Source organism: Schistocerca gregaria, chromosome 2, assembly GCF_023897955.1.
Source record: "Schistocerca gregaria isolate iqSchGreg1 chromosome 2, iqSchGreg1.2, whole genome shotgun sequence".
In the NCBI taxonomy this organism is placed as follows: Eukaryota; Metazoa; Arthropoda; class Insecta; order Orthoptera; family Acrididae; genus Schistocerca; species Schistocerca gregaria.
In genome coordinates this window covers 363,560,563-363,587,838 of record NC_064921.1, presented here as the reverse complement: position 1 = coordinate 363,587,838, position 27,276 = coordinate 363,560,563, and the positions used below count along the sequence as shown (strand labels likewise).

At 36.7% G+C, this 27,276-nt stretch overlaps 2 protein-coding genes across 3 annotated transcripts in view; one reads left to right on the top strand and one right to left on the bottom strand.

Moving 5' to 3' along the window:
* LOC126337077 (uncharacterized) overlaps window positions 1-27,276 on the bottom strand; it is a 327,185-nt gene that overhangs the window by 107,965 nt on the left and 191,944 nt on the right. The gene's annotated exons all lie outside the window — the stretch shown is intronic.
* On the top strand, window positions 576-27,193 carry LOC126337080 (uncharacterized). Its single transcript, XM_050001429.1, has 4 exons — window positions 576-768; window positions 7,563-7,685; window positions 18,640-18,792; window positions 24,581-27,193. Exons 1-4 carry the CDS (start codon window positions 633-635, stop codon window positions 24,832-24,834), a joined length of 666 nt encoding a protein of 221 aa, XP_049857386.1. The 5' UTR covers window positions 576-632; the 3' UTR covers window positions 24,835-27,193.

Here is a 27,276-nt window from a genome sequence, read left to right as displayed (position 1 = left end):
ATGATTGCCTGGTTCTTGGAGGGGTTGATACGAAGGAACCACCGGCTGCACCAAGTGGTGAACTGGACAAAGTGAGTATGGAGGGTGCGTTGCGACCATTGAGCAACAACCTAACTCGGGTTGACTTTAAATCACCTCAACACGAGTTAACCCGGTTTGGTAACTCGAGTTGACCCATCTCTAATCTGGAGTATGGGAACCGAGTAAACACATCTCCAGGACCACACACATGCGCTAGCAACATTGGACATCGCCATTCAAGACGCTTCATCAATAAAAGAAACTAAACGCGTATGGCGAAAAGCAAACTGCCTTTCATTTAATTGCATAGACAGTAAACATCTCCATAAATTTTTAAGCACCTAAGAAACGATAGAAATCACTCGGCTGCAGGAATGTAAAAAAATTTCGTTTAACCCGTAGCTAATATGCTGTCCCAAATTAATTTCTCGCTTTAAAAAGGGCTGCCTAGGCTTTTTCCTATGCTTTGGATGTGCTATGAATAGTGTGCGGCGTGTGCAGCAATCTTTCGAAAGTCCCGCTATTTCGGAACTCTGGAAATTCACCAGTAGATGGCGGAGCTGCCGTCTCGTATTTATGAATCAACAGTCCAGTTGCAAACAACAACAGTCATGGGGAAGACGAAGACAGGAAAAACAGCAGTGGCGTTCAGTATTCTTGCATTTTTGTTTATATTCATATCATTTGTGACGCCTAATTGGCTGGAAACGGACGGAAAATTGCAAAACCCCAAGTTCATAAGAATAGGTAAACAGAGGACAATTACACTACCATTAGGCGTGGCTGCATGTCTGGTGTAAATTAAAATACATTTAATTTTGTTATTTCATATCGTTAATATTGCATGGAATATTGTATCAGCCGCAGAAAATAACCCTTTTTTCGTTTATTAGTTTCAACAATATCTTAGCCATTTGGTGCAGCCAAGTGGCTGACAGCAATTTTGAACCGTAAATGTATTTTAAACCATGCCCGTCTGTAACTTAAGCGATGTGATATACAGTTGTATGGAGGAAGCTTCGCCTTTTAAGTTACCAAGTGCACATACTTTCGTAAATTCAGCTCGAGATACTTGGTTTTAACTCAGTTGAAATCGCCAAATTCTTTGCCAGTGAAGAAATCGTGAAGTTTTGTATTAGAAGGTGAATTACGTATTTTTTTCGTTAAAGACTACTTGACTATATTGCTGTGATATGTCATAAATAAAAATATTTTGTAGTATATATGCCCCAAAAGGCACCTGGATTACAGAGGTATTGACATGTTTGATGAATTAATTGTGCAACGTACTTTCACTTATAAACAACTTTTGCGATCCTCAGTCTTGCCAAGCAGTGATTCTATCCTTTCTCAGATTGAAAACAATTATTGTCTGCCTTGGCAGACAGTAAGCCTCATCGGACTGATTAACACATCTCTGTTCCTATTTTAGAAATAACATTCCACTAAATCAAAATTAATTAATTAACTTGAAAATACTTTGGAATATGACAGTGCGGAAAAAAGTTTCACAGGAAGTACATAATTTGGTGTAATAAGTAAATGATCACTGGAGCCTGGTGCATGTTCTCTGTATGTGACTAGATTTGATAAGACCTGGCTTCTGCTCAAAACTGGTTGCTACAGAAGTTTAATGTTCCCCAATCATACTCATGTTCTCTGTATGTGCCTATATTTAATAAGAAGTGGCTTCCGCTTAGAACTGGTTGCTACACAAGTTTAATGCTCCCAATCACACTATCAACATTGGATGACTAATCATTTCACAACCAATTGGGAGAATGAGTTTGTAACTGGCAGATGAGGCAATGGAAGTACATGAGCTATAATGGCAACAAATGGCCCTGACCCACTGGAGGATATCCACAGTGAAACTGCTATCAGTAACTGTAAGGCAGTTCTAGGAACAATGATTACGAAGGCATAGGGGACAAATAAAAAAGTAGTAAGATTTACATGTTTAATAAACTAGATGAAGAGGCAGAGGAGTTGTTTCTAGAAAAGAAGCTCTAAATATTTAACTCATGGCAGGGGCATGTACAGGAACTGTGGCTCAAGTTTAGAAGGTCGTTGACAAAGCACTGGATATGTATGTACTGAGTAGAACAGTTCATGATAGTAAACATCCTCCATTATACACAGTCACAATGAAAAAACTTCTACAGAAACAATGGCAATTGTATGACAGGTGTAAGATGATGTGTAGGGCTATATATACAGAGATACTGAATGAAACATAATTAGCTGTCAAACAGGCAGTGCATGCAACCTGTGGTATCTAGAGTAGCATGATCTTAGAACAAATCTCCAAAAACCAAAGAAATTCTGGTTATTTGTAAAGGCTGTCATTTGCACAACAATTAATACCCAGACACTGGTAACTGACACAGGAACTGAAATTATTGTAGAACAGCTACAATAGAAATGCTGCTAACCAATATCAAATGTTTCTTAACAAAGGAAGACCTAGAAGAAATGGTGCAATTTAACTCTCACAGCAGTGCCAAGATGAATGATATAGATATTGCTGCTGCTAGTGGCACTAGGAAATAGCTAACTTGCTAAATTTAAACAAAACTTCATGGACCAGTGGAATCTTTGTCAGACGCTATACAGAATTGCAAATAAATCAGCCTTCCTGTTTATCATAATGTATTGTTTTTGGAGTAATAATAATACAAAGCTCATTTCAGAAATAATGTAACTAACTTTTCATTACCACATTTTCTTATTTTTGTAAGATTTCATTACATCCTTCTGTATTGTCTCCCTGCTTATCAGTGTCCATGTCCCAAGGTTGAGGAAGTGTCAGAACTCTATTTAAAAAGCCATCTTTGTTCATCATATGAATGGCTTGGGCAGTGGCAGCAGCAAGCTCATCCTGTGATGAATAATGGCATCCTCAGTGGATTGTTTCACCTTTGGTCATGTCAGATTTTGGTAGACTTATGACACAACCATAGGCTTCTTGATGTAACACTTTAAAACATATCTAACAACAAAGATAATGTGACTTACCAAACAAAAGCACTGGCAGGTCGATAGACACAAAATTCAAGCTTTCGCAACCAACGGTTGCTTCTTCAGGAAAGAGGGAAGGACAGGGAAAGATTAAAGGATGTGGGTTTTAAGGGAGAGGGTAAGGAGTCATTCCAATCCCGGGAGCGGAAAGACTTACCTTAAGGGGAAAAAAGGACAGGTATACACTTGCGCGCACTCACACACACATATATCCATCCGCATGTACACAGACACAATCAGACATTTGTAAAGGCAAAGACTCTTTGCCTTTACAAATGTCTGTCTGTGTACGTGCGGATGGATGTGTGTGTGTGCGCGAATGTATACCTGTCCGTTTTTCCCCCTAAGGCAAGTCTTTCCGCTCCCGGGATTGAAATGACTCCTTACCCTCTCCCTTAAAACCCACATCCTTTCATCTTTCCCTGTCCTTCCCTCTTTCCTGAAGAAGCAACCGTTGGTTGCGAAAGCTTGAATTTTGTGTGTATGTTTGTGTGTCTATAGACCTGCCAGCGCTTTTGTTTGGTAAGTCACATTATCTTTGTTTTTACATATATTTTTCCCACGTGGAATGTTTCCCTCTATTATATTCATAACACTTTAAAACTGTATTTACACAGTTTTGCAGTTACTACATTAGAGACAAGTGGATGAGCATTGTCATGGAGAGTGAGCAGCAACTGAGGTTGAATAGATATGCATTTTTCTTTTCAGTTTTTAAATGTAAGACACTTTGACATCATGTTTCCATAATAACATAAAGGAAGATCACCTGTTGATGATAGACCTCAACAAAAATTTTTTAGTGGTTGGGAGATTGAGCCCACCATTCATTCGACTTTCGTTTCAGCTCCAACGCAAACTCTTTAATCCAGGTTTCATCAATAGTTATTAATGAAAAAAGCTTAACTTTCTAAATCAGATTGTAACTTTAACAATATTATGAGAAGAAAAGTTGCTACAATTACCATATGGCGGAGATACTGAGTCACAGATAGACACAACAGAAAGACCCTCACAATATAGCTTTCGGCCCATTAAGGCCTTTGTCATCATCATCATCATCATCATCATCATCATCATCATCATCATCATCAACAACCCCCCCCCCCCCCACACACACACACACACACACACACACACACACACACACACACACACACACACACACACGACTGCAGTCTCAGGCAACTGAAACCCTGTGAATCTCAAGTCAAGTTTTCTCCATGTGAAGTTTCCGTCATGAACAACCTTTGAATCTTGGGTATGCCATTTATAACTTATGTTATAACCCCCCCCCACACACACACACACTCTAATGGTGGTGGAAAACGAATTTCGGTTTTTTTCTGCAAGCTGTGCGCTACAGCTGACATAACCAACAAATCAACGGATCGTTCACTCCACAGTGTTGCAACCTCTACATTATTTATGAAATGAGCTTTACAATTTCAGACTTTTTGCAGATGATGGGGATATCAGTAACAAGCAGTGACTGGCTAACTCGGTTGTAAATTCTGTGTAGCATCTGGGTCGCATTTCTGCTGTGGCTTTGCTACTCACAGTTTCAGTTCGTGTATCTTCCATGAGCACCAGGACAGTAATGTTGACACCATTCACATCCTTTACATACAATTGCAATTTCTTCTGGTATTGTGGGAGGTCTTTCGAAAAGAATCTCCTGTGATAATCATTGAAGATTTCAATGCAAAGCCCTCCTGCCAGCCAAAGATGTTTTATTTACCCACTCTATATCTATGATGGTTTCTGTGCTAAGGCCTTTGTAAAAGTTTATGATATGGGCAATGTTATGTTTTGTGGCGTAGTAATATTGACAGCAACCATACTCGTGGGGGGGGGGGGGGGGGGGGGGGGAGTTGGAAGGAAAGTAATCAATGAGAGAAAGATAAACAGATGATATGATTTGTACCTATGAACTGAAGATAGCCTTTTATGACCTGCTTGCTGGTTAACATCAGGATGCCATTTTATTTTAATTTTAAGAAATAAATGTTGTAGTCAGGAACATGTGAAAACCGCTGTAGAAAAGTTAATGAGGCATAGTGACTGAGGAGGCAACAATCGAATTTTTTGTGATCTCTCAAAGGCCTTTGATTGTGTAAATCATGGAATTCTTTTAGATAAGCTAAATCATTATGGTTTGAGTGGGGCAGTGCACAAATGGTTTAATTCATACTTAACTGGAAGAATGCAGAAAGTTGAAATAAGTGGTTCGTGTAATGTTAAAACAACAGCTGATTCCTCAAACTGGGGTGCTATCAAGCACGGGGTCCCACAGGGTTCGGTCTTAGGTCCTTTACTGTTCTTGATATACACTAATGACTTACCATTCCACATTGATGAAGATGCAAAGTTAGTTCTTTTTGCTGATGATACAAGTATAGTAATAACATCCAAAAACCAAGAACTAAGTGATGTAATTGTAAATGATGTTTTTCACAAAATTATTAAGTGGTTCTCAGCAAACGGACTCTCTTTAAATTTTGATAAAACACAGTATATGCAGTTCCGTACAGTAAATGGCACAACTCCAGTAATAAATATAGAATTTGAACAGAAGTCTGTAGCTAAGGTAGAATTTTCAAAATTTTTAGGTGTGTCCATTGATGAGAGGTTAAACTGGAAGCAACACATTGATGGTCTGCTGAAACGTCTGAGTTCAGCTACGTATGCTATTAGGGTTATTGCAAATTTTGGTGATAAGAATCTCAGTAAATTAGCTTACTATGCCTGCTTTCATTCACTGCTTTCGTACGGCATCATATTCTGGGGTAATTCATCGTTGAGTAGAAAAGTATTCATTGCACAAAAACGTGTAATCAGAATAATTGCTGGAGCCCACCCACGGTCATCCTGCAGACATCTATTTAAGGATCTAGGGATCCTCACAGTAACCTCACAGTATATATATTCCCTTATGAAATTTGTTGATAATAATCCAACCCTATTCAAAAGTAATAGCAGTGTGCATACCTATAACACCAGGAGAAAGGATGATCTTCACTATGCAGGGTTAAATCTGACTTTGGCACAGAAAGGGGTAAATTATGCTGCCACAAAAGTCTTTGGGCACCTACCAAACAGCATCAAAAGCCTGACAGATAGCCAACTAACATTTAAAAATAAATTAAAAGAATTTCTAGATGACAACTCCTTCTACTCATTGGCTGAATTTTTAGATATAAACTAAGTAAAAAAAAAAAAAAAAAAAAAAAAACTTAATCATTAGTGTCATGCAATATTTTGTGTAATGTATTTTCTTGTACAGACATCTTTTATTAACCTGACACGTTCCACATCATTACGAAGTGTCGTATTCATGATCTATGGAACAAGTATTAATCTAATCTAATCTAAAGCACAATAATATCTCAACCTAACCAACACTCTGGGATGCCCAGTATATTTGAAGAACTGATAGTCAAACAACATGTGGCAGCTGCTTCAGAATTATGAACATAATCACTTTAGTGGTGGCAGTTTAAACTAAGCTCTTGTATTTCAATGTAACTATAGTTTGCACTATATACAGGACATTACATTAATAACTGTTCCATAGATCCTGAATAGTACATTTTGTAATTATGTGGAATTTGTCAGTTTAACCTAAGTTTTATTTATACTACTCATATCAAAAAATTCATCTATTGAGTAGAAGGCGTTACCATTAAAGTAGTTCTTTTCATTTCCTTGTATGTGCTGGTTGGCTCTATCAGACTTTTAATGGTATTTGGTAAATGATCAAAGCTTTTTGTGGCAGCATAATTCATCCCTTTCTTTTCCAAAGTGAGATTTAACCCGAGTAGTGAGGATCATGTTTTCTTCTGGTATTGTAGCTGGGCACTTTGGTATTATTTTTGAATTGGCGTGACTTATTAACAACAAATTTCATAACTGAATATATGTATTCTTAAATGATAGAAAACATGTGATAAACTCTCCACAAAATCAAACATTTTCAGCTTAACTAACTGAAACTGATGAAATGCTAATCTATGTGCAGTAGAGGAAACATTCTGATCAGCATGGCACCTATGGATAACATGAGCCCTGAGATTTCTTCTTCCATCATATATTTTTTTCCCTTTCTTGAGTCTATTAGTCTGGAGTAGTTCTTCAAAACTTACACATCTATATGGTTTATTTTCAGAGATTAAGAAGAAGAATTTTTAACTGCATGTAAGCTGTATGGCTGGCAATCAACATTTAGCAATCCAGTTGTTACAACAACAAAATATTGATATTTCTTAATGTTAAGCTAAACTTTTTACATTGGAATGTAAGTTTTATATGACTTGTGCAGTAGTGAGTCAGCAAAAGAGTTGCAATATAATTGGGGGGGGAGGGGGGGCTTCAGGATAAAATAAGGAATATAGTAAAAAGTTGATTTCCTTTAATGTAAAGTTTTGTGGTAAAAATTTCAATTTTTATATGTGCCATACTTGTGAAGCATGTCATGATAATTTGATTCTAAATCAGATACCATTCATTCTTTGTTGCAGGGCTTTGGCAAGTATGCTTCAATGGCTTAGAAGAAATACATCATTGGTATGACCCAAAATTTTATGGCTGCTGGTGGGTCTTTGAAGAAGAGTACTACATTATTCATGACCTGCTTTTGCCAGGTACTTTAACTTTGCAATCAAACGTACAAGTACTATCTTATGTTAAAATATGGAAATTTTGTTTGTAGTACTGGTAAGATTTTTTAAAATTAAATTGGTGACATGTTTCTGAAAGAGTGTCTGCAGACACCTTCACCAGTACAACATGATTTGAAGCTTGAATTCTTGTTGTTAGAACCACTGTTATGTACGGTGCATCTTCAGGCCAAAATTTTTTGGTATGTACTCTTTTTATTTAGATCACAGACAGACATTACTGTGATGATGATCAACCTAGATGTATCTTACTTCAGTCTTGATGGTGAAAGAAACTTCTGTACCAGGCCAACAGTGAGAGGAGAGTTGATACCTTGTCATTACATCAGGCTGTCTATCGGTGTCATCAATAAAACCCAAAACATATCTTGTCCATTGGTTGAGGACATTTAGTCAGATGTGCTCATCTGATATTCATAAACATAATACTACAATACAAGTTACACGCACTCCACACAGTGATTGGCAATGAACAGTTTCCCTAACTACAAAACACTCGTTCTTTGGGATTGAGAAGTGCCAGAGATGATCAGAAACGAAGTACAAATTTCCAGGTGACAGTGCCATATGATTATTATGGTTGCTTATAACGGTAATTTAACATGTTAGACCAAGTTATTCAAAAAGTTCAACATCTCGAAAACAAATGTTATATAGGCATGGCCAAAAACCGCAGTTATTTAACAAAAACCAAAAAAATTGCACTTTTAAAAAAATAAAGTACCAAATGGAGTAGGCAGTTATTAAAGAGAAGGCATAGTATCGAGGAAAAAACTACAGGAACATGATAGAATGCATTGAATTAAAACTGTTTGGAAGGATCTTTAAGACTATGAGAGATGATACTACAAAAATGTGATAAGAGAACCAATTGAAAACATAAATTCATTTATGGCAGACATCACATTTCAGCTGCAAGATGGCAGGTGGTACAGTATCTAACGATATAGATAGAATTGTGCAATTATTCCATGATTTTTCAAAGTGTTTATTTTAGTTTAAGAGATTAACAAGAAACACTGGTAGTTAATAATGAAAACCAGGTACGTTATACAAATACTACCAAGGTATGGAAAAAAAAGGAAAGTTGCCTGTATATGATGGTATTGCAGTAGAAATGGTTAAAGGTGGAGGCAGGGTAATACAAAGGAACTTGCAAAATTGTTTACATGATATCTGCGGAGGGAAAGAAATGTCTGAGAATTGGAACAATACAGTAACCTCTTTACACCACACGAAAGGAGACAGAAGGGTACATAATGCAATTCACAAGTATTATCACTAACATATAGGAAAAATATTGGATTTTAATCAAGCAAAGGAAGAACTTGGCTGTTGATAATGTAGCATCTACATCTATACTCAACGGACCACTGATGTGCATGGCAGAGGGTACATCTCAGTGTACCAGTTATTAGAGTTTCTTACTGTTCCATTCACGTATGGAGCCTGAGAAGGACATTTGTTTGAATCCCTCTGTGCACCCAGTAATTATTATAATCTTATCCTCATAATTGCTGTGTGAGTAAAAATTTTAAGCCAGTTCTTGAAACTTTGTTAATGGACTTTCGTGGGATAGTTTATTTCTCTCTTGAAGACTCTGTCATTTCAGTTCCCTCAGTATCTCTGTAACACTCTCCCATGGATTAAACAAACCTGTAACCATTCGTGCTGCCCTTCTCTGTATATATTCAATATTTCCTGTTAGTCTTAACTGGTACAGGACTCACACGCTTGAGCAATATTCTAGGATGGGTAACATGAGTGATTTGTAAGCAGTGTCTTTTGTAGACTGATTGTATTACCCCAGTATTCTCAAAAAAAGAAAATAATAATAATAATAAAAACACGAAGACTACCACCTGCTTTACTCACGACTGTACCTATGGGATCATCCCATTTCTTATCCATACAAAGTTCACACTCAGGTACTTCTATGAGAGGGCTGATTTAACAGTGACTCATTGACATTATAGTCATAAGATACTACATTTTTTTGTTTCCTGAAGTGCAAAATTTTACATTTCTGAACATTTAGAGCAAATTGCCAATCTGTGCATCATGCTGAAAGCTTCTCAAGATCTAACTGAATATTTATGCAGCTTCTCTCAGATAGTACTCCTTCATAGGTAACTGCCATCATCTAGAAAAAGCCTGATTTTACTATTAATGATGTCTGCCTGGTCATTAACATACAATATGAACAGCAAGAACCCCAACACACTTCCCTGGGGCACACCCGAAGTTACTTCTGCATCTGGTGATGACTCTCCATCCAAGATAACATGCTGTGCCCACCCTACCAAAATCAGTCACAAATTTCACTGGATACCCCATATTTTCGTTTTTTAACAATAAGCATAGGTGCGGTACTGAGTTGAATGCTTTTAGTAAATCAAGAAACACTGCATTTACCTGTTTGCCGAAGCTTTCAGTATGCCATGTGAGGTAAGTGTGAGTTGGGTTTCACATGATCGATGTTTTCGAAAAACATGCTGTTGACATTGAGGTGGTCATTCTGTTCAAGATACCTCACTATGTTTGAGCTCAGAACATGTTCTAGGATTCTACAACCAATCAATGTCAAGGGTATTGGGTAGCAGTTTCATGGCTCACTTCTACTAATCTTCCAGTAGGCGAGTATGACCTGTTCCTTCTTCCAAGAACTGGGCATGGTTTTTTGGCCGAGGGATCTATGATAGATTATAGTGAGAAGAGGTGCCAACTCAGTCACAGATTCAGTACAGAATCTGACAGGGATTCCTTTGGAGTCTGGAGCTTTGTTCAAGAGTCAAAATGACCTAGAGTGCCTGGTGTACAGTTTGGAAGTCATGATCAAAAGTTTTGTATGGTAATGAATAGTTTCTACACACTTCAATGACATAGTGAAAAATTAAGAAATGAAACAGTGAACGGAAGAATTTAATATTAGGTGATGAATTTTTCAATTCATGGTAGTTATTGTGCAGCAAAAGAAATAAAGAATAGATCATTTTAATTCTTTAGTGCTTTTAATAAACTAAATAGGCTGCTTTTCAAAACAAAGCATCCAATGTGACAAAGGAAGTTTACAATACACAGAAGTGACAAAAGTGGCGAGACAGCAATATGCACTTATACAGATGGTGGTAGTATTGCATACACAAGGTGTAAAAGGGCAGTGCATTGGAGGCGCTGTCGTGTAATAAGGTGATTAATGTTAAAATGTTCCTGACCTGATTTGGGCCATATGATGGGAATTGGCGAGTTTGAATGTGGAATAGTAGTTGAAGTGCGACACATGGAACTTTTAATTTTGGAAACTGGAGAAGGGGGGAGGGGGATTCAATATTCCGAGATCCACAGAGCGTCGAGAATACCAAATTTCAGGCATTCCCTCTCACCACAGACAGTGCAGTGGCCCACAGCCTTCACTTAATGACCTAGAGCATTGGTGTTTGCATAGAGTTGTTAGTGCTAACAGGCAAGCAACACTGCGTGAAGTAACCACAGAAATCAATGTGGGGTGTACAATAACTGTTATGAGAGTGTGACAAAATTGGGCATTAATGGGGCTATGGCAGCAAACAACCAATATGAGGTGTTTCCAACAGCAAGACATCACCTGCAGTGCCTGGCCTGGGCTCATGATTATATCGGGTGGACCCTGGATGATTGCAAAACCATGTCCTGGTTAGACGAGTTCAGATTTTAGTTGGTATGAGATAATGTAAGGTTCAAGTGTGGCGCAGACCTCACTAACCCATCATCCCAAGTTTTTAACAAGGCACTGTGCAAATTGGTAGTGGCTGCATAATGGTGTAGGCTGTGTTTACATGGAATGGGCTGGTTTCTTTGGATGTTCAGCTACTTGGAGATAATTTAATGCCATTCATGTATGTTATATTCCCAAACAACAATGGGATTGTTATGGATGAGAGTGTCGTGTCACCAGGCCACAGTTGTTCACAGTTGGTTTGAGGGACATTCTGGACAGTTTGAGAGAACCATTTGGCCATCCAGATCGGCCAACATAAATCCCATAAATCATTTATGGGACATAATTGTTTTCAGTTAGTGCCCAAATTCCTGCACTGGCAACACTTTTGCAATTATGGATAGCTATAGAGGCAGCGTGATTTAATATTTCTTCCAGCGACTTGTTGAGTCCATGCCATGTCGAGTAGCTGCACTATGCCACGCGAAAGGTGGCCCAACATGATATTAGGAGGTATCCCATGACTATTGGCACCTCAATGTAAGTGAATAACAACTCTGCAGGTTGTCAATATTGGCTGAATTGAGGATGATCACTGACTTGCATTCATCATTATTTTTGAAGATTGCTTTAATTTATACTTACTTCTTTTGCTTATTCAAAAACAATATACTGCCCCTCGTTACAAGAGGTAAATTATTTTCATTGCATTTGTGTTTTGAACAGTGTAACATATTACAAATTTGAAGTCTCAGAACTGAAGGACAGACAATAAGTCATAACTAGCTACTGCATTGGAGATTTCACGTGATACGCCAACACTTAAAACAATAACCTGAAATGGGACACAATATTATGGCCTACATAAGTAATTTTTAGAGCATATCGTAATATTGGATTTGTGGGAAACATTTGTGTAAAATTTGTATCAGTGATGGAAATTTCTGGATGGAACAACACATAAAATAAGGTAAAGGAACCACTCACCTGTAGTGGACTGACATGAGGAGCACAGAAACTGACACCTGCAGAAGTCTCAGTCTCAAAACCTAAGTTCAACCATACTGGACTTGGGAATGGCCACACCTCTTCTCTCTCTCTCTCTCTCTCTCTCTCTCTCTCTCTCTCTCTCTCTCTCTCTCCCTCCCTCTCCCCCCCCCCCCTCCTTTCGTTCTTCTTCACACACCCCACGGACAAGGGCCAACCAAAAATCCACAAAGAACCTTGTTTAAAACTGTTCCAACATTCCTCCAATCGTGATCCTCCTCTTCAATCATCATCTGTCGTCCCCAGGTAATCTTTCAGGCATTCCTTCTAATGTAGCCTCACCTTTTCGCAAATCCCTCACACACAGCTATCCATAACCTCAAAACCACAGTGATGAATTATAGGACTATGTGGCCGAGGGTCTCCACCAAAAATATCCCATCCCATCCCATCATGACCTCTAGCAACTCCTAAGGTCTCAGGTCCAGTCCACAACTTGACAGCTAAATCCATCTCTCTCCTCACACCAGCAATCACCCCCCCCCCCCCCTTTCCCACTCCTACCTTTTACCTACTCCACGAATCCAACCCTACAAGTTCCTTTGTGGCCACAGACCACTACCTCTCCCAACATTCTCCTAATACCAAACCCATAGCTCATTTCCTAATTCTCCTAATTGCATCTTGACCCACAAATTATTTCACTTTTGAAGGCTACATCTATGAACACATCCACATTACAGCCTTGAGTACCTGTGCTAACTGTGCTAACTTATTTATGGGACATCTGGAGGAATCCTTCCTATTCAATCAATACCTAAAGCATCTTGTTTGGTTGAGATTCATTGATGACATTTTGATGGTCTGGACTCATTACCATCATTGTATCCATGTGTTCCCTCCTTGCCTTGTGCATACTTCCCTATATCCTTCCCATCTATATCTGCCAGGCAACTGCTTTCAGTAATTCAATAATAAATCTTGCCACGGGAATGTTTGTGTGGTTGGCTGTATCATTGTCTGTCTGTTGTGTGAGCAAGAGCTCGAAAGTATGTGTGGATATTGTTTTCAGTTTGTGTGAAGTTTGATATGTCACTGAGAAATAGTGCAGCAAACACACTCCAGTTCTCTCAAGAAGTGGGTGCATGTTTAGATTTGTGATTAAGACATTAGACATTGTTGGGCTGGGCTACAGAAGAAATAATTAAGGCTTAGAAAATTGTTTTTGCAGCACTCTCATAGTGTTTAGCATTGCTTTCAGTTATTCAGCCAAGTTGCCAATTCTATTTTATACATAATACATTCTCCAGTTGCTGTGAGCTTTGTTGTTATGTGTACTTATGTACAACCACACTGTTCAGCATTCTCAACACCACTATTTATAGATTGGCTTGACTCCCAGCACCTGCTACGTCGCTCGAAGCTCGTTTTTTTTTTTCAGAGGGTGCACTGTTGTTATAACGCACATTCAGTGTTTTCCAGCTAAGCTGGATGATGCCCATGACGAAATCTTAATAAATCTATTGCTGAACCACAAGTCTTGTTTAAATTGAAACCTCAGTTGTGGTTTATTAGGTTTCCCATTATTTTAATTTAGATACACTTTTTAATGACATAGTTACAAAAACTTTACACTCTCCAAAAAACAATGACAAAAACACATCGGCGATTGCCCTAAATGCATCTAATTTGTGAAATGGACCAACTCCAGTAAGATTTGACCCAATACTACAACCTGCAAAAAGTACTATACCCACAAGTGGAAGTAAATTCTAGTAGTAGCGTAATTTGTTTGGGGCTGACTTGCAACAATAAGATATTTACAGTTTCTGCAAGCTGGCACTGAAAAATGTTGTGTTCCCAAGTATGGTATGTTTTTAGCTATTGCAGAAAACATATGCATAGAAATTTTGAATGCACCTACACATTGAAATGTGTGTTTGAAGACATCAGAAACTGATTCCAAATTGACAACTATAGCAATAAATCATGTTCATTCTGTCAGTCTTAATGTAATTAACAAACAACAGAAAATCCAGGATGGAAATTAACAATATTATGAAAAGGAAAGTTGCTACTCACCATATAACAGAGATGCTGGGTCGCAGATAGGCACAGCAAAAATACTGTCACAAATAAAGCTTTTGGCGAGTAAGGCCTTCGTTAACAATAGACGACACACACACACACACACACACACACACACACACACACACACACACACACACACACACACACACACACACACACGAGGTGTGGTGAGTAACAACTTTCCTTCTTGTAATTTTGTTAAAACTGTAAAATTTGTTTCAAGCCTTCTTCCATTTATTTGAAATCAGATCAAATGTCATTAAGGTACTTAAACAGAAGAAATATCCTTTGACAGTAGTTGGGGATTCTGATGTGGATTTTCTTATTTGTCACATAGTGAGACGGCGCACTTACTAGCACTCCTTTGGAAAGTCAAACGCCAGAATGTGGTCAGTTGCTACAATTAAATATAAAGCTGTTTGTTTTAATGCAATACATCATTACACTTTGTTTTCGTGATATGAGTTACTTAATGCTTCCAGATACGTTACAATATTACAGTTGTTTTTATTTATTTATTTATTTATTTTTTTATTGTACTGTTACGTCTGAGAACATTATGCAACACATTCAAGTCACACATATGATGATGATGATAATGATAATAATAATAATAATAATAATAGTAGTAGAAGAAACAATAAAATCAGGAAAATTGTAATTCTGCTAAACTTGCACAGCTAAAATGTTGGAAGTAGTGTTGCAGAACCCTAGCCAGACTAAGTAGAAATTTAGAACTATATACATAATAACAGAAATAACCAATTCAGGTAATGAAATGAAAATGCGACTCTTCCAATTTACCCAACATATGTTCAACATCTGGCTCTTGAGTCTGCTGCTGGATCACATTTAGTATATTCCACAATATTTCCTCAAGGAAACTGCTTGCCATTGTTAAGTGGTTGCTGCTTGCTACTGCTGGCAGGTAGCAATTGTCAGCAGTAATTGTGGGATACAAAATGCAATCCAGCAGCAGACTTGAAAGTCATACTGAAAATTTAGAGAAACTGGGACTACTTCCTCCAGGTAAGAGAGAAACACTGTCTCAAGTAGTAACAATTCCGAAATAGCTGACAAGAAATAAGTTGCTGAAATTTTTTAACAAGTACTTTTTAACTGTCATTGCACAGTTAGGTTGCAGTGGTTTTGCAGATAACACTACAAATGTGCTGAAACTTAATTTCCATGAACCATTCAATCATATAAATGTATCCATGTAACTGTTGACAAAATACATGTGTTGAAATGTAAAAGCTCTACTGGTGTAGATATTTCCAGAAAGCTGGTGAAGGCCTACTGAAATGAAATATGTAAATCTCTGCCCCTTTGCAACATCCTTCTGCAAAAAGATGATGTTCAGGAAAGAATGCTGTTAGGCTTCTTTACAAAACTGAGGATGTTGCCAGTGTGTCAAACTATCGCCCACCCATGCCTTAAATAACATCACAATTGTTGAAAAAGTGAAAAACCTAAAAATTATTCACTCTGACAGTTTCGTTTTGGCAAACAGGACTCTGTAAATCGAACAATCTTCTCATTCATAATTGATGCGTTGTTGTTGTTGTTGTTGTCTTCAGTCCTGAGACTGGTTTGATGCAGCTCTCCATGCTAATCTATCCTGTGCAAGCTTCTTCATCTCCCAGTAATTACTGCAACCTACATCCTTCTGAATCTGCTTAGTGTATTTATCTCTTGGTCTCCCTCTACGATTTTTACCCTCCACACTGCCCTCCAATGCTAAATTTGTGATCCCTTGATGCCTCAGAACATGTCCTACCAACCTGTCCCCCCTTCTTGTCAAGTTGTGCCACAAACTCCTCTTCTCCCCAGTTCTATTCAGTACCACCTCATTAGTTATGTGATCTACCCATCTAATTTTCAGCATTCTTCTGTAGCACCACATTTCGAAAGCTTCTATTCTCTTTTTGTCCAAACTATTTATCGTCCATGTTTCACTTCCATACATGGCTACACTCCATACAAATACTTTCAGAAACAACTTCCTCACACTTAAATCTATATCCGATGTTTACAAATTTCTCTTCTTCAGAAACGCTTTTCTTGCCATTGTCAGTCTACATTTTATATCCTCTCTACTTCGACCATCATCAGTTATTTTGCTCCCCAAACAGCAAAACTCATTTACTACTTTAACTGTCTCATTTCCTAATCTAATTCATTCAGCATCACCCGATTTAATTCAAACTACATTCCATTATCATCGTTTTGCTTTTGTTGGTATTCATCTTATATCCTACTTTCAAGACACTGTCCATTCCGTTCAACTGCTCTTCCAAGTCCTTTGCTGTCTGTGACATAATTACAATCTCATCGGCGAGCCTCAAAGTTTTTATTTCTTCTCCATGAATTTTAATACCTACTCTGAATTTTTCTTTTGTTTCCTTTACTGCTTGCTCAATATACAGATTGAATAACATCGGGGACAGGCTACAACCCTGTCTCACTCCCTTCCCAACCGCTGCTTCCCTTTCAAGCCCCTCGACTCCTATAACTGCAATCTGGTTTCTGTACAAATTGTAAATAGCTTTTCGCTCCCTGTATTTGACCCCTGCCATCTTTAGAATTTGAAAGAGAGTATTCTAGTCAACATTGTCAAAAGCTTTCTCTATGTCTACAAATGCCAGAAATGTAGGTTTGTTAGAATCTCTAACAGTGTAAACACTAAGAAATTGCCAGTTTCTGTTTCATTGTGTAGATCACAAAATATTTCTGAGTAAGGTCTGTTAGAGATCCTGTAGATAACTGGTTAGCATCATCCCTTGAAGGCAAAAGTTAGTAATGTCTCAAATGGCACATCCCAAGATGTGGTGTCCTCTGTGGGGCATTATACAGCATTGGGCCTATCAAGGTTCTGCACTTTCACCCTTGCTGTTCCTAAAACCTGTAAATGATCTTTAAAAAATGGATTAAAACAGTCTGACCACAGTAAAATATTTATTTACAACTTGGCTACCAGGATGTGACCATCTTCAGAGCATTTATACCATGATGGTAGACGGTGGCAGTGAATGATGAACTGCTACGATTTCACAAACGTCTACTATCCACCTTCCATCATGGTATAAATGGTCTGAAGATTGTCACATTCTGACCGAAATAGATAACCATTATTTTGTTATGGTAAAGACTGTTTTTAATCAGTTTTAGCAAGAGCACTATATTTCTCGACAAGAAATCCTTTCAAAAATTACTGCGAATTATCTGCCTCTGCCCATTAGCAAAAAATGTAATTTCACAATTTTTGCTTGCAATACAGTCATTACAATAGATAATACATCTGTTATGAAATAAAAGTCTGATGCAAATGGTTAACTTGAGTAAGTTGTGACTTGTTTGCAGTCAGCTCACTTTTGGCTAATCTAAGAAATATAGGTGTCATTCACTTCCATGCAAACCACAAGAAGACAGAAACGGTAATTATTATCCATTATGAACATATAATAATGCAAGTGTATTTCTTACAAATGTTGAGTGTTCATGTAGATAGGCATATCATGTGCTTTAAGAATGATCTCCCATTTTGGTGTTTGCAGTACCTAAAAGTCTGCATATTTCAGTTATTTTCATTCAGTAATGCATACCAACATGAAAAATGTCTTCACTGCACAGAAAAGAACAATTAGAATCTAGAGTCTTAATCTGTATCTCCTCCTCAACCTCGTGCCTTAATCTTTTCAGACAACTTGTTATACATTATGTCCATTCTTATACTCCCTGATTTGTTTTATCATAAATATTCACATCACTATCTAATAGCACCAAATGCATAAAGACAATCGTCATTTGAAATTTAAAAATTACTTCCTTTACTTCTAATTTTACTCAATATAAGAATTCATCTGCAGTAATAAATAAAAGCTATGTTGTGCTGTGATGCACGTGTGCACTTAAAGGGAAAAGTACTTCTTTACAATGCTAATGTCCTAAATGAAAATTATGGTTAGTTCTTTCCTCATTTTATATAATCATTAAACTCTATTTATGTCACTTTTTACTACAAAATGTATTTTGTTTTTGCTGCTTAAAATTATCTTTTTAGTGTGTCTAAACTGAGGCTACTGAATTATGAATCAAATGTGTTGGCATCACATTAAATTTTGGTTTCTTTCTTGCTTACAGGATTCTTTGTTGCTACACAGTTTTTCTTCACACTGAGTTTTACATTGTTGCTTATTGCAAGTTTCCTAGTGGCCCTTTATACTTGTTGCAGCAAAGATCATGACAGATTTGTGCTGCTGTTGTTTGTGATTGGTTCTGACATGATTCTTGCAGGTAAGTGATTATTACTATTTGTTATCAGTGTTCACGTATTGCTAATGACTGCATTCATACAGTCCTAAACTATAGGCCTAACCTTCCCTTTTAGTGTGATTAGTTGGTTCAGGACAGAACTAATGAAGCCTCGGACAAGCGCTGTCATGGTCGGGGATGACGCTTGAACCCTATGCCCGTTCACAGTGGTAACGACACTGCTAGCCAAATGGAAAATGGTTTAAATCCAAATAGAGGTGTTTTGCAGGATATGCTTCCTGTGCAACCACGCTAGAAGGAAATAGAAGCAAAACAAAGACAGAGGATGAGATCGTCAGATGAAGTTAATCGACACCTCATGTTCTGTTATTACCAAGCAACAAACTTGGGAACCAACACAACTGGATACAGATCACAAGTATACACAACATTTATTACCAGATACCCAGAATTAATATTTTTAACAGAACAACGACTAGGTGATCAGATCCGTGCAATGATCAAAAATAACAGGATACCCCAGTCAGAATTAGAAAACATCAAACAACAAGTACAACAAATACTGGAACAAAATAATGTGCAATCAGAAGAAGAAGAAAATACAGTAATGGACTCACACATCCCAGAGCAAACAAACAAAGAACAACACGCATCAATTAAACAATCAGAGGAAAACGAAATCTTAAGACAGCCACCAGAACAAGCACAAATAGAACACGAAGTGACACACTTGTTAGATATAGAAGAAAAATTTCAGCTGACATATACAGAATACAAATACACAAATACAGACATTGGACCATTCTTGCATAGACCACCAAATAGCCCACCAAAAATCGAAACAACAATAACTATCAACACACAACAAAATAAATGAAAATATGACTATAGAAGAGTTACAACTATTGGTTTACATAGGAGTACCCACTACACTAAATATACACACTAGGCAGAGATCAGAACCAACCAACACAGAGAAGAAACCCACAGATCAGAAGAGAAAAACTGAGAAGTGACATCGGACAGCTAACATAATTTATAACAAATGAAATATCAGACAAAAAACGAAAAAGGTTTGGTAAAATCTCACAACAAGAAGCGATAGAGCAATTAGATGAAAAGAAGCAGAAATTACAGGCATTGGCCAAACGACTTAGAAGATACAAAAAAAGTGAAAATAGAAGGAAACAAAACCAAACATTCAACACAAACCAAAAGAAATTTTACCAGACAATAGATAACTCACACATTAAAATAGACAATCCACTGAACATAACAGACATGGAACACTTCTGGAGCAACATATGGTCAAACCCAGTACAACATAACAGACATGCACGGTGGACACAAGCCGAAACAGACACATACAAGATGATACCACAAATGGCTGAAGTGATAATTTTGCAACATGAAGTCACCCAAGCAATCAATTCTACGCACAATTGGAAAGCCCCTGGAAATGAGAAAATAGCAAATTTCTGGCTAAGGAAATTCACCTCAACTCATTCACGTCTAACTAAATTATTTAACAATTACATTGCAGACCCATACACATTCCCTGATACACTTACACATGGAATAACTTATCTGAAACCTACTAAAGATGAAGCAAACCCAGAAAAATATTGCCCCATAACATGCCTATCAACAATATACAAAATATTAACTTCAGTCATTACACAGAAATTAATGACACATACAACACAGAACAAAATTATAAATGAAGAACAAAAAGGCTGCTGCAAAGGAGCACGAGGATGTAAAGAGCAACTGATAATAGATCCAGAGGTGACATGTCACGCTAAACTAAACAAAGGTCACTACACTATGCATACATTGATTACCAAAAAGCTTTTGATAGTGTACACCACTCATGGTTACTACAAATATTGGAAATATACAAAGTAGATCCTAAATTGATACAGCTCCTAAACATAGTAATGAAAAATTGGAAAGCCACACTTAATATCCAAACAAATTCAAATAATATCACATCACAGCCAATACAGAATAAGCGTGGAATATACCAAGGAGTCTCATTAAGTCCTTTCTGGTTCTGTCTTGCTCTGAACCCACCATCCAACACGCTAAATTATACAAATTATGGATATAATATTACTGGAACATACCAACACAAAATAACACATTTGCTATACATGGATGATCTAAAACTACTGGCAGCAACAAATCAACAACTCAACCAATTACTAAAGATAACAGAAGTATTCAGCAACGATATAAATATGGCTTTTGGAACAGACAAATGTAAGAAAAATAGCATAGTCGAGGGAAAACACACTAAACAAGAAGATTGCATATTGGATTACCACAGTGACTGCATAGAAGCGATGGAAAACACAGATGCCTATAAATATCTAGGATACAGACAAAAAATAGGAAGAACTAAAAGAAAAATTATAGACAAAGACTAACAAAAATACTTATGCTATACCAATATTGACTTAATTATTCGGAGTAGTGAAATGGAGTAACACAGACATAGAAGCACTCAGCGCACTTACACAATCACAGTGCCAAGGATAGGTACACACACACACACACACACACACACACACACACACACACACACACACACACACACACACATATATATATATATATATATATATATATAATGATGATGTAAATAAAATACAAAGAAACTTCCACACGGGAAAAATATATTAAAAACAAAGATTCCAAGACTTACCAAGCGGGAAAGCGCCGGCAGACAGGCACATGAACAAAACACACACACACACACACAGAATTACGAGCTTTCGCAACTGGCAGTTGCTTCGTCAGGAAAGAGGGAAGGAGAGGGAAAAATGAAAGGATGTGGGTTTTAAGGGAGAGGGTAAGGATATGTGTGTGTGTGCGAGTGTACACCTGTCCTTTTTTTTCCCCCTAAGGGAAGTCTTTCCGCTTCCGGGATTGGAATGACTCCTTACCCTCTCCCTTAAAACCCACATCCTTTCGTCTTTCCCTCTCCTTCCTGAAGAAGCAACCATCGGTTGCGAAAGCTAGTAATTCTGTGTTAGTGTGTTTTGTTCATTGTGCCTGTCTGCCGGCGCTTTCCCGCTTGGTAAGTCTTGGAATCTTTGTTTTTTTTATATATATATACAAGCAGACATGTCTTTAAATGTCTGCTTGTGTCTGTATATGTATGGATCCCCCGAAGGTAAGTCTTCCCGCTACCGGGATTGGAATGAATCCTTACCCTCTCCCTTAAAACCTACATCCTTTCATCTTTACTTCTCCTTCCCTCTTTCCTGACGAAGCAACCGCCGGTTGCGAAAGCCGAAATTTTGTGTGTGTGTTTGTGTGGTTTTTTTTTATTGTGCCTGTCTACCGGCACTTTCCCGCTTGTTAAGTCTTGGAATCTTTGTTTTTAATATATTTTTCTCATGTGGAAGTTTCTTTCTATTTTATTTACTACATTATGGACAGGTAGACAATTTAAGAAAATTCTTTATAGAACGAGCAGAAACTAGCAAAATACACAAAGCAATCACTTTGGCTACACCATTGCAGCTTCATAACCATTTCTACAACATCAACAGATACGAAGAAAGTAAATTCAAAAAAGAAAACACTACATAGCAAGCACCTGTATCATCTAACACAGCCACATATCGATCAAGATGTATCCAACACATGGCTAAGAAAATGCAATATACACAGTGAGATGGAAGGATTCAACAATAAACAACAGATATTACAGGAAGCATATTATTAAAAATCCCAATGCCACAACAGATAAATGCAGGCTTTGCAAACAACAAATTGAAACAGTAGATCACATCACAAGCGGATATACAATACTAGCAAATACAAAATACACCGGAAGACCTGACAATGTAGCAAAAATAATACATCAACAGCTTGCCTTACAACATAAACTTACAAAACAACACTTTCCCACATACAAGTATGCACCACAAAATGTACTGGAGAATGATGAATACAAATTATACTGGAACAGAACCATTATAACAGATAAAACAACACCACGTAACAAACCTGACATCATACTCACTAATAAAAAGAAGAAATTAACACAACTAATCAAAATATCCATACCCAATAAAACAAATATACAGAAGAAAACAGGAGAAAAAATTGAAAAATACGTCCAACTGGCAGAGGAAGTCAAGGACATTTGGCATCAGGATAAAGTTGACATTATACCAATTATACTATCAACTACAGGTGTCGTATCACACAATATCCACCAGTGCATCAACGCAATACAGCTACAGCCAAACGTATCTATACAACTGCAGAAGTCTGTAATTATCGATACATGTTCAATTACCCGAAAGTTCCTAATTGCAATGTAACATATACCGTACAGATAATAATAATAACAATAATAATAATGTCTACACTGTTCTATCGACAATCACCAATGCTGCAGCCATACCAAGAGGAGTAGTATGCGACTGTATATTTGATTTGATGAACTATTAGAAATCTTTTTTGCAAGTTGCCCAAAAGCAAGCACTAATATAAAGTCCTAAGCATTATTTAGATCATTTTAGAAAAAATGAGTCATTTTGTGTGCAGTATTTTTAAACTGAAATTTATTGCATTTCTGGATCATAAGACTGATGTACAGGAGATGCATCAAAAATTAAATCACAACTAATGAGAGCATTGGCACTTGTTTTAAAAAATTTATACTGCTAATGAGTAGCAGTCTTTACATAATGAAATTAAAGATAAATGACATCCATCAGAGATTATCAGTTCATCTTTCATGTACTCTTCCTGTGAATACTAAGATAATGGAGTATTGAGTAGTTTTTGCTTTGTTACCCCAGCTTGAAGTTTAGAATATTTGGGCTTTTTAGTTTGAAGTAAAAATAATTGAACAAGAAACGTAAAATTTAATTTAATGTTAATTAATAAACAATTGTTAATTAATTAATTCTTCAGCTTCCATCTTTATTGTAGTTACAATTTTAAAAAAATTTGTATTATATGTGAATGAACAAAATAATTTTCTGTGAATATTTCTCTTTGTGCTGTATGAACTGACTATGATCTTGTGCATGTACAGGAAGTCCTATTTTTTAAGTAGTTGTTAGTGCAGATGAGACTTACTCCCGCCACTTCATAGTGTTGAAAACATCCATTATCACTGTGGGCATACCAAATCTGAGTAGTATGTGAAACCCAGTACTTCCATTTACAAAAGAAACTTGCAAATTTGTTTCATAGTTACATTAGTCTCCTGCTCTATTGAAGGAAATCCAGTATTGTCTGTTTGTGATGTTGCTTTGACTTATTGGTTCTCCTTGCAATTCAGAACATTGTTTACTCCCCTCATGTGTGAGATCCTGGAACACTGTTAACTTAGAAAAACAAAACCTGGATGGTTACCATACTGATAAATAGAGGAAATTAGTTTATGAATAATTCAGTGGAATATGAAGAGTTGACTTTTTGCTCAGCAGTCTCACTTCCTTCATGCGTAGTGCCTTTAATTTGTGTTCTTTTCTGCAGTCTTTCACTGCTTTCAGTATATTTCTCCTTTTTTCCTTCATTTGCTCAAAAGAAGAAACACAACTGTCATGTACTGTGCATCTTTCATTTCAGTTTAGATAGTTTCAAATTAGATAATAATTAGCTATATGTTATGGTCCATACACACTTCGCTCACAATTTTAAATGTTATTCATTAAGGTACTGAATTAGCTGTGATAAAGTGGTCTTGGTGACTCTGAAATGTAATCTAATAAAGCTGCCAATATTTTCAGTTTGTCAGTTGCGATTTTAACAGTGTTAACTTAATTATTTTCAGCTATCTCTGGTACACTGGCAGTAATAATATTTGGGGCAAGAGGAGATGGTCGTGACTGGTTACCAAATTGGGAACACAATGAAATCTCATGGTCTTATGCTCTGGCTGTGTTTGGTGTAGTATTCCTATATTTAGCAGGAATATTATTTCTTGTAGAAGGACGTGTCCATCGCAAAAGACAGAAGCGGGAACGAGAGGCTGCACAGTCTGCTTATCACATGGAGCCAAGGAAAGCTGCCCACACAGTAATTTGAAAGCATCTCAAAGCATAAAATGTCTATGACACTAATGTAGCTGGACTACATTAAGCAGCAAATTTTTTAAACAATATATTTTTTTCTTTTATCATCAGAAAGCTGGCATCAGTCAAACCAAAACCGGCAGTGGGCTGTATGTTGATCTAGAAAACATAACCAATATTTTGTTCACTATTGGTTATGTAATTTAAACTACTTGTGGTCTTATAATTATACAACACTAGTAGAAAAAATTATATATATATATATATGATGTCTGTAATGTACACACTGTTGTGTACACTTTATTGTCAAAGTTGTATAAGAAGAATTCTACTCAGGGTACTGTTCAGAAGTTGGTGCACATCTCATTTTAATTTTTGTGTTTGGGATCATATTTGCAGGATTTTTTTAACAGGAGTGTTTCAGATTTTACATATGACTACTTTTCTTACTGTTGAGATTGGATATACAAGTCCATGTTAAGATAGCTTTTAAACAGATTAACTTGTATTAAAATACTAAAAATGGAATAAATGTACATGTATGAAAGAAAGAAATGGTAGCTAAGTAATAACAGTGATCTCTGATTAGTTCATACATTTTTTGGGGATCAAAAACAAACTGACAATAGAAGACTACATTAGCACTTAAAATGACTGCAAAATGTTCTAACAAAGTGATATATACATAGTTGATGACTTGACTGCAGTGAATTATATAGACCGAAGAGTGAAAGAAAGTAACTTGCCTGCAGAGAAGGTCTTAAGTTTTAGTGTGGCAGGTGAGGTTTCCATCATCAATGTGTGTATAAATTCTGTGAAGAACACATGGAGTTTACTGGCATGTTTTTTTTTTTTTTTTTTTTCTATTTTCCAGCAGTACAAGACCTTAATGAGTAAGCAGTGTCAGTATACTTCACCACCAATGTATATTTCATCAAAAACTAATTTCAGTCTAATGAATATGAATTTGCTGCTGCCTGTTCCATTACGTATAATGTCTATAAACTTTGATAAATGCAACTTCTGTAAAACTGGTGACTCTGTTCTTTAATGAATCTGCTTTTTGGAAAACAGACACCATTTATTTTTTATTTTATGCAGTTTTGAAGAATACAATGCAGCAGCCATTTATAATAACATAAAATTGAAGTACAGTCCCTGTGTAAAATGATCTCTTCTCCACTTTGATTGGTATAAAATAATGGGGGCAATGAATATATGTTGATGTAAGTTGTTGTCTGAGCTTTGTATGTAACATATTCCGTCCATTTCAGTATCAGTTAAGTATAGAAGGTAAACATTTGTAGTTTCTATAAAAGATGTGTACAGCACAATTGTGTACTCATTTTCCTATAATATTTTTCAGTAATAGCATTGCCTTCAAGCATGTTTTTTCTTATAACAGTATTATTAAGTGAATTGTATATAAACACAAAGGCAAAAACATTGAAGTGTTCTCACTAAGTGCACTTTCACTCATTTCTTAACTTTCATCCAATCCCTTCTTTGAAATAAAGAAAATCAGCAAAGTAATATTGCTTCATCAGTGTTGTGCAAGTAATGTTCAATGTGTCTTTGTATGGTTCAGAAAATTGATGGTATGTAAAGGATACATATCATTTACCTCTAATAAATCTCAATTCTTTTTTACAGAATTTATATAGTGAGTCTAGGTAAAAGATAACTTTGAAAATTTTTACGAGTTTAATACATTTATTTTGTACATCGTTTTTACTTTGGCAGTGGATACTGATTTTCAGTGTTAAAAATTCAGATAGAATCTCTAGCTGTAGTAGCAAACTGCCTTTAAATAATGGCAGAACCATTTACAGTTCATTCATTGTGAAAAACTATGTATTTCACTGTAATGATGAAAGTTAGTATTGCTAGGACCCCCCCCCCCTTTCTCGTACCATTTTTCCTTCTTGTTCTACCCCTGTATTAGCTCTCTCCCATTCCAACAGTTTTACTCTTCTTTCAGACCCACAGTCACTGCACCCACCATTCACACAGGAAACATGTTGATTATGCTTTCGCCACTAAGTTCTGGACCGTGAAATGATGAAAACGGGGCAGCTTATTGTATTTCAGACTTTAGTCTGAATGTACAAGCCAGCTCATAGTTATTCTCTTCCATATTTTTACCATTATTGGGTCCTAGGCTTTCCATGCATGTTTACTGTAATTTCATGTTTGAAAGTAAGTAGTGTCACATAGGACACAAATCATTATTTTTAACAGCTGCACCTATTTGTAAAAATGTTAGATCTGATAGCAGCTGACTGCTTAAATGAGTAAATTGATATTTTTGTACTGTCATGTATATACCACTGTTGTATTTGAAATTAAATATGTATGTTGAGAAAAGATTACAAATTGTTTGTTTATTAAATTGATTTGTGATCGCATAACTATTTTAATTCCCTATCAGAGCACTGTACTATAATACCTGAAT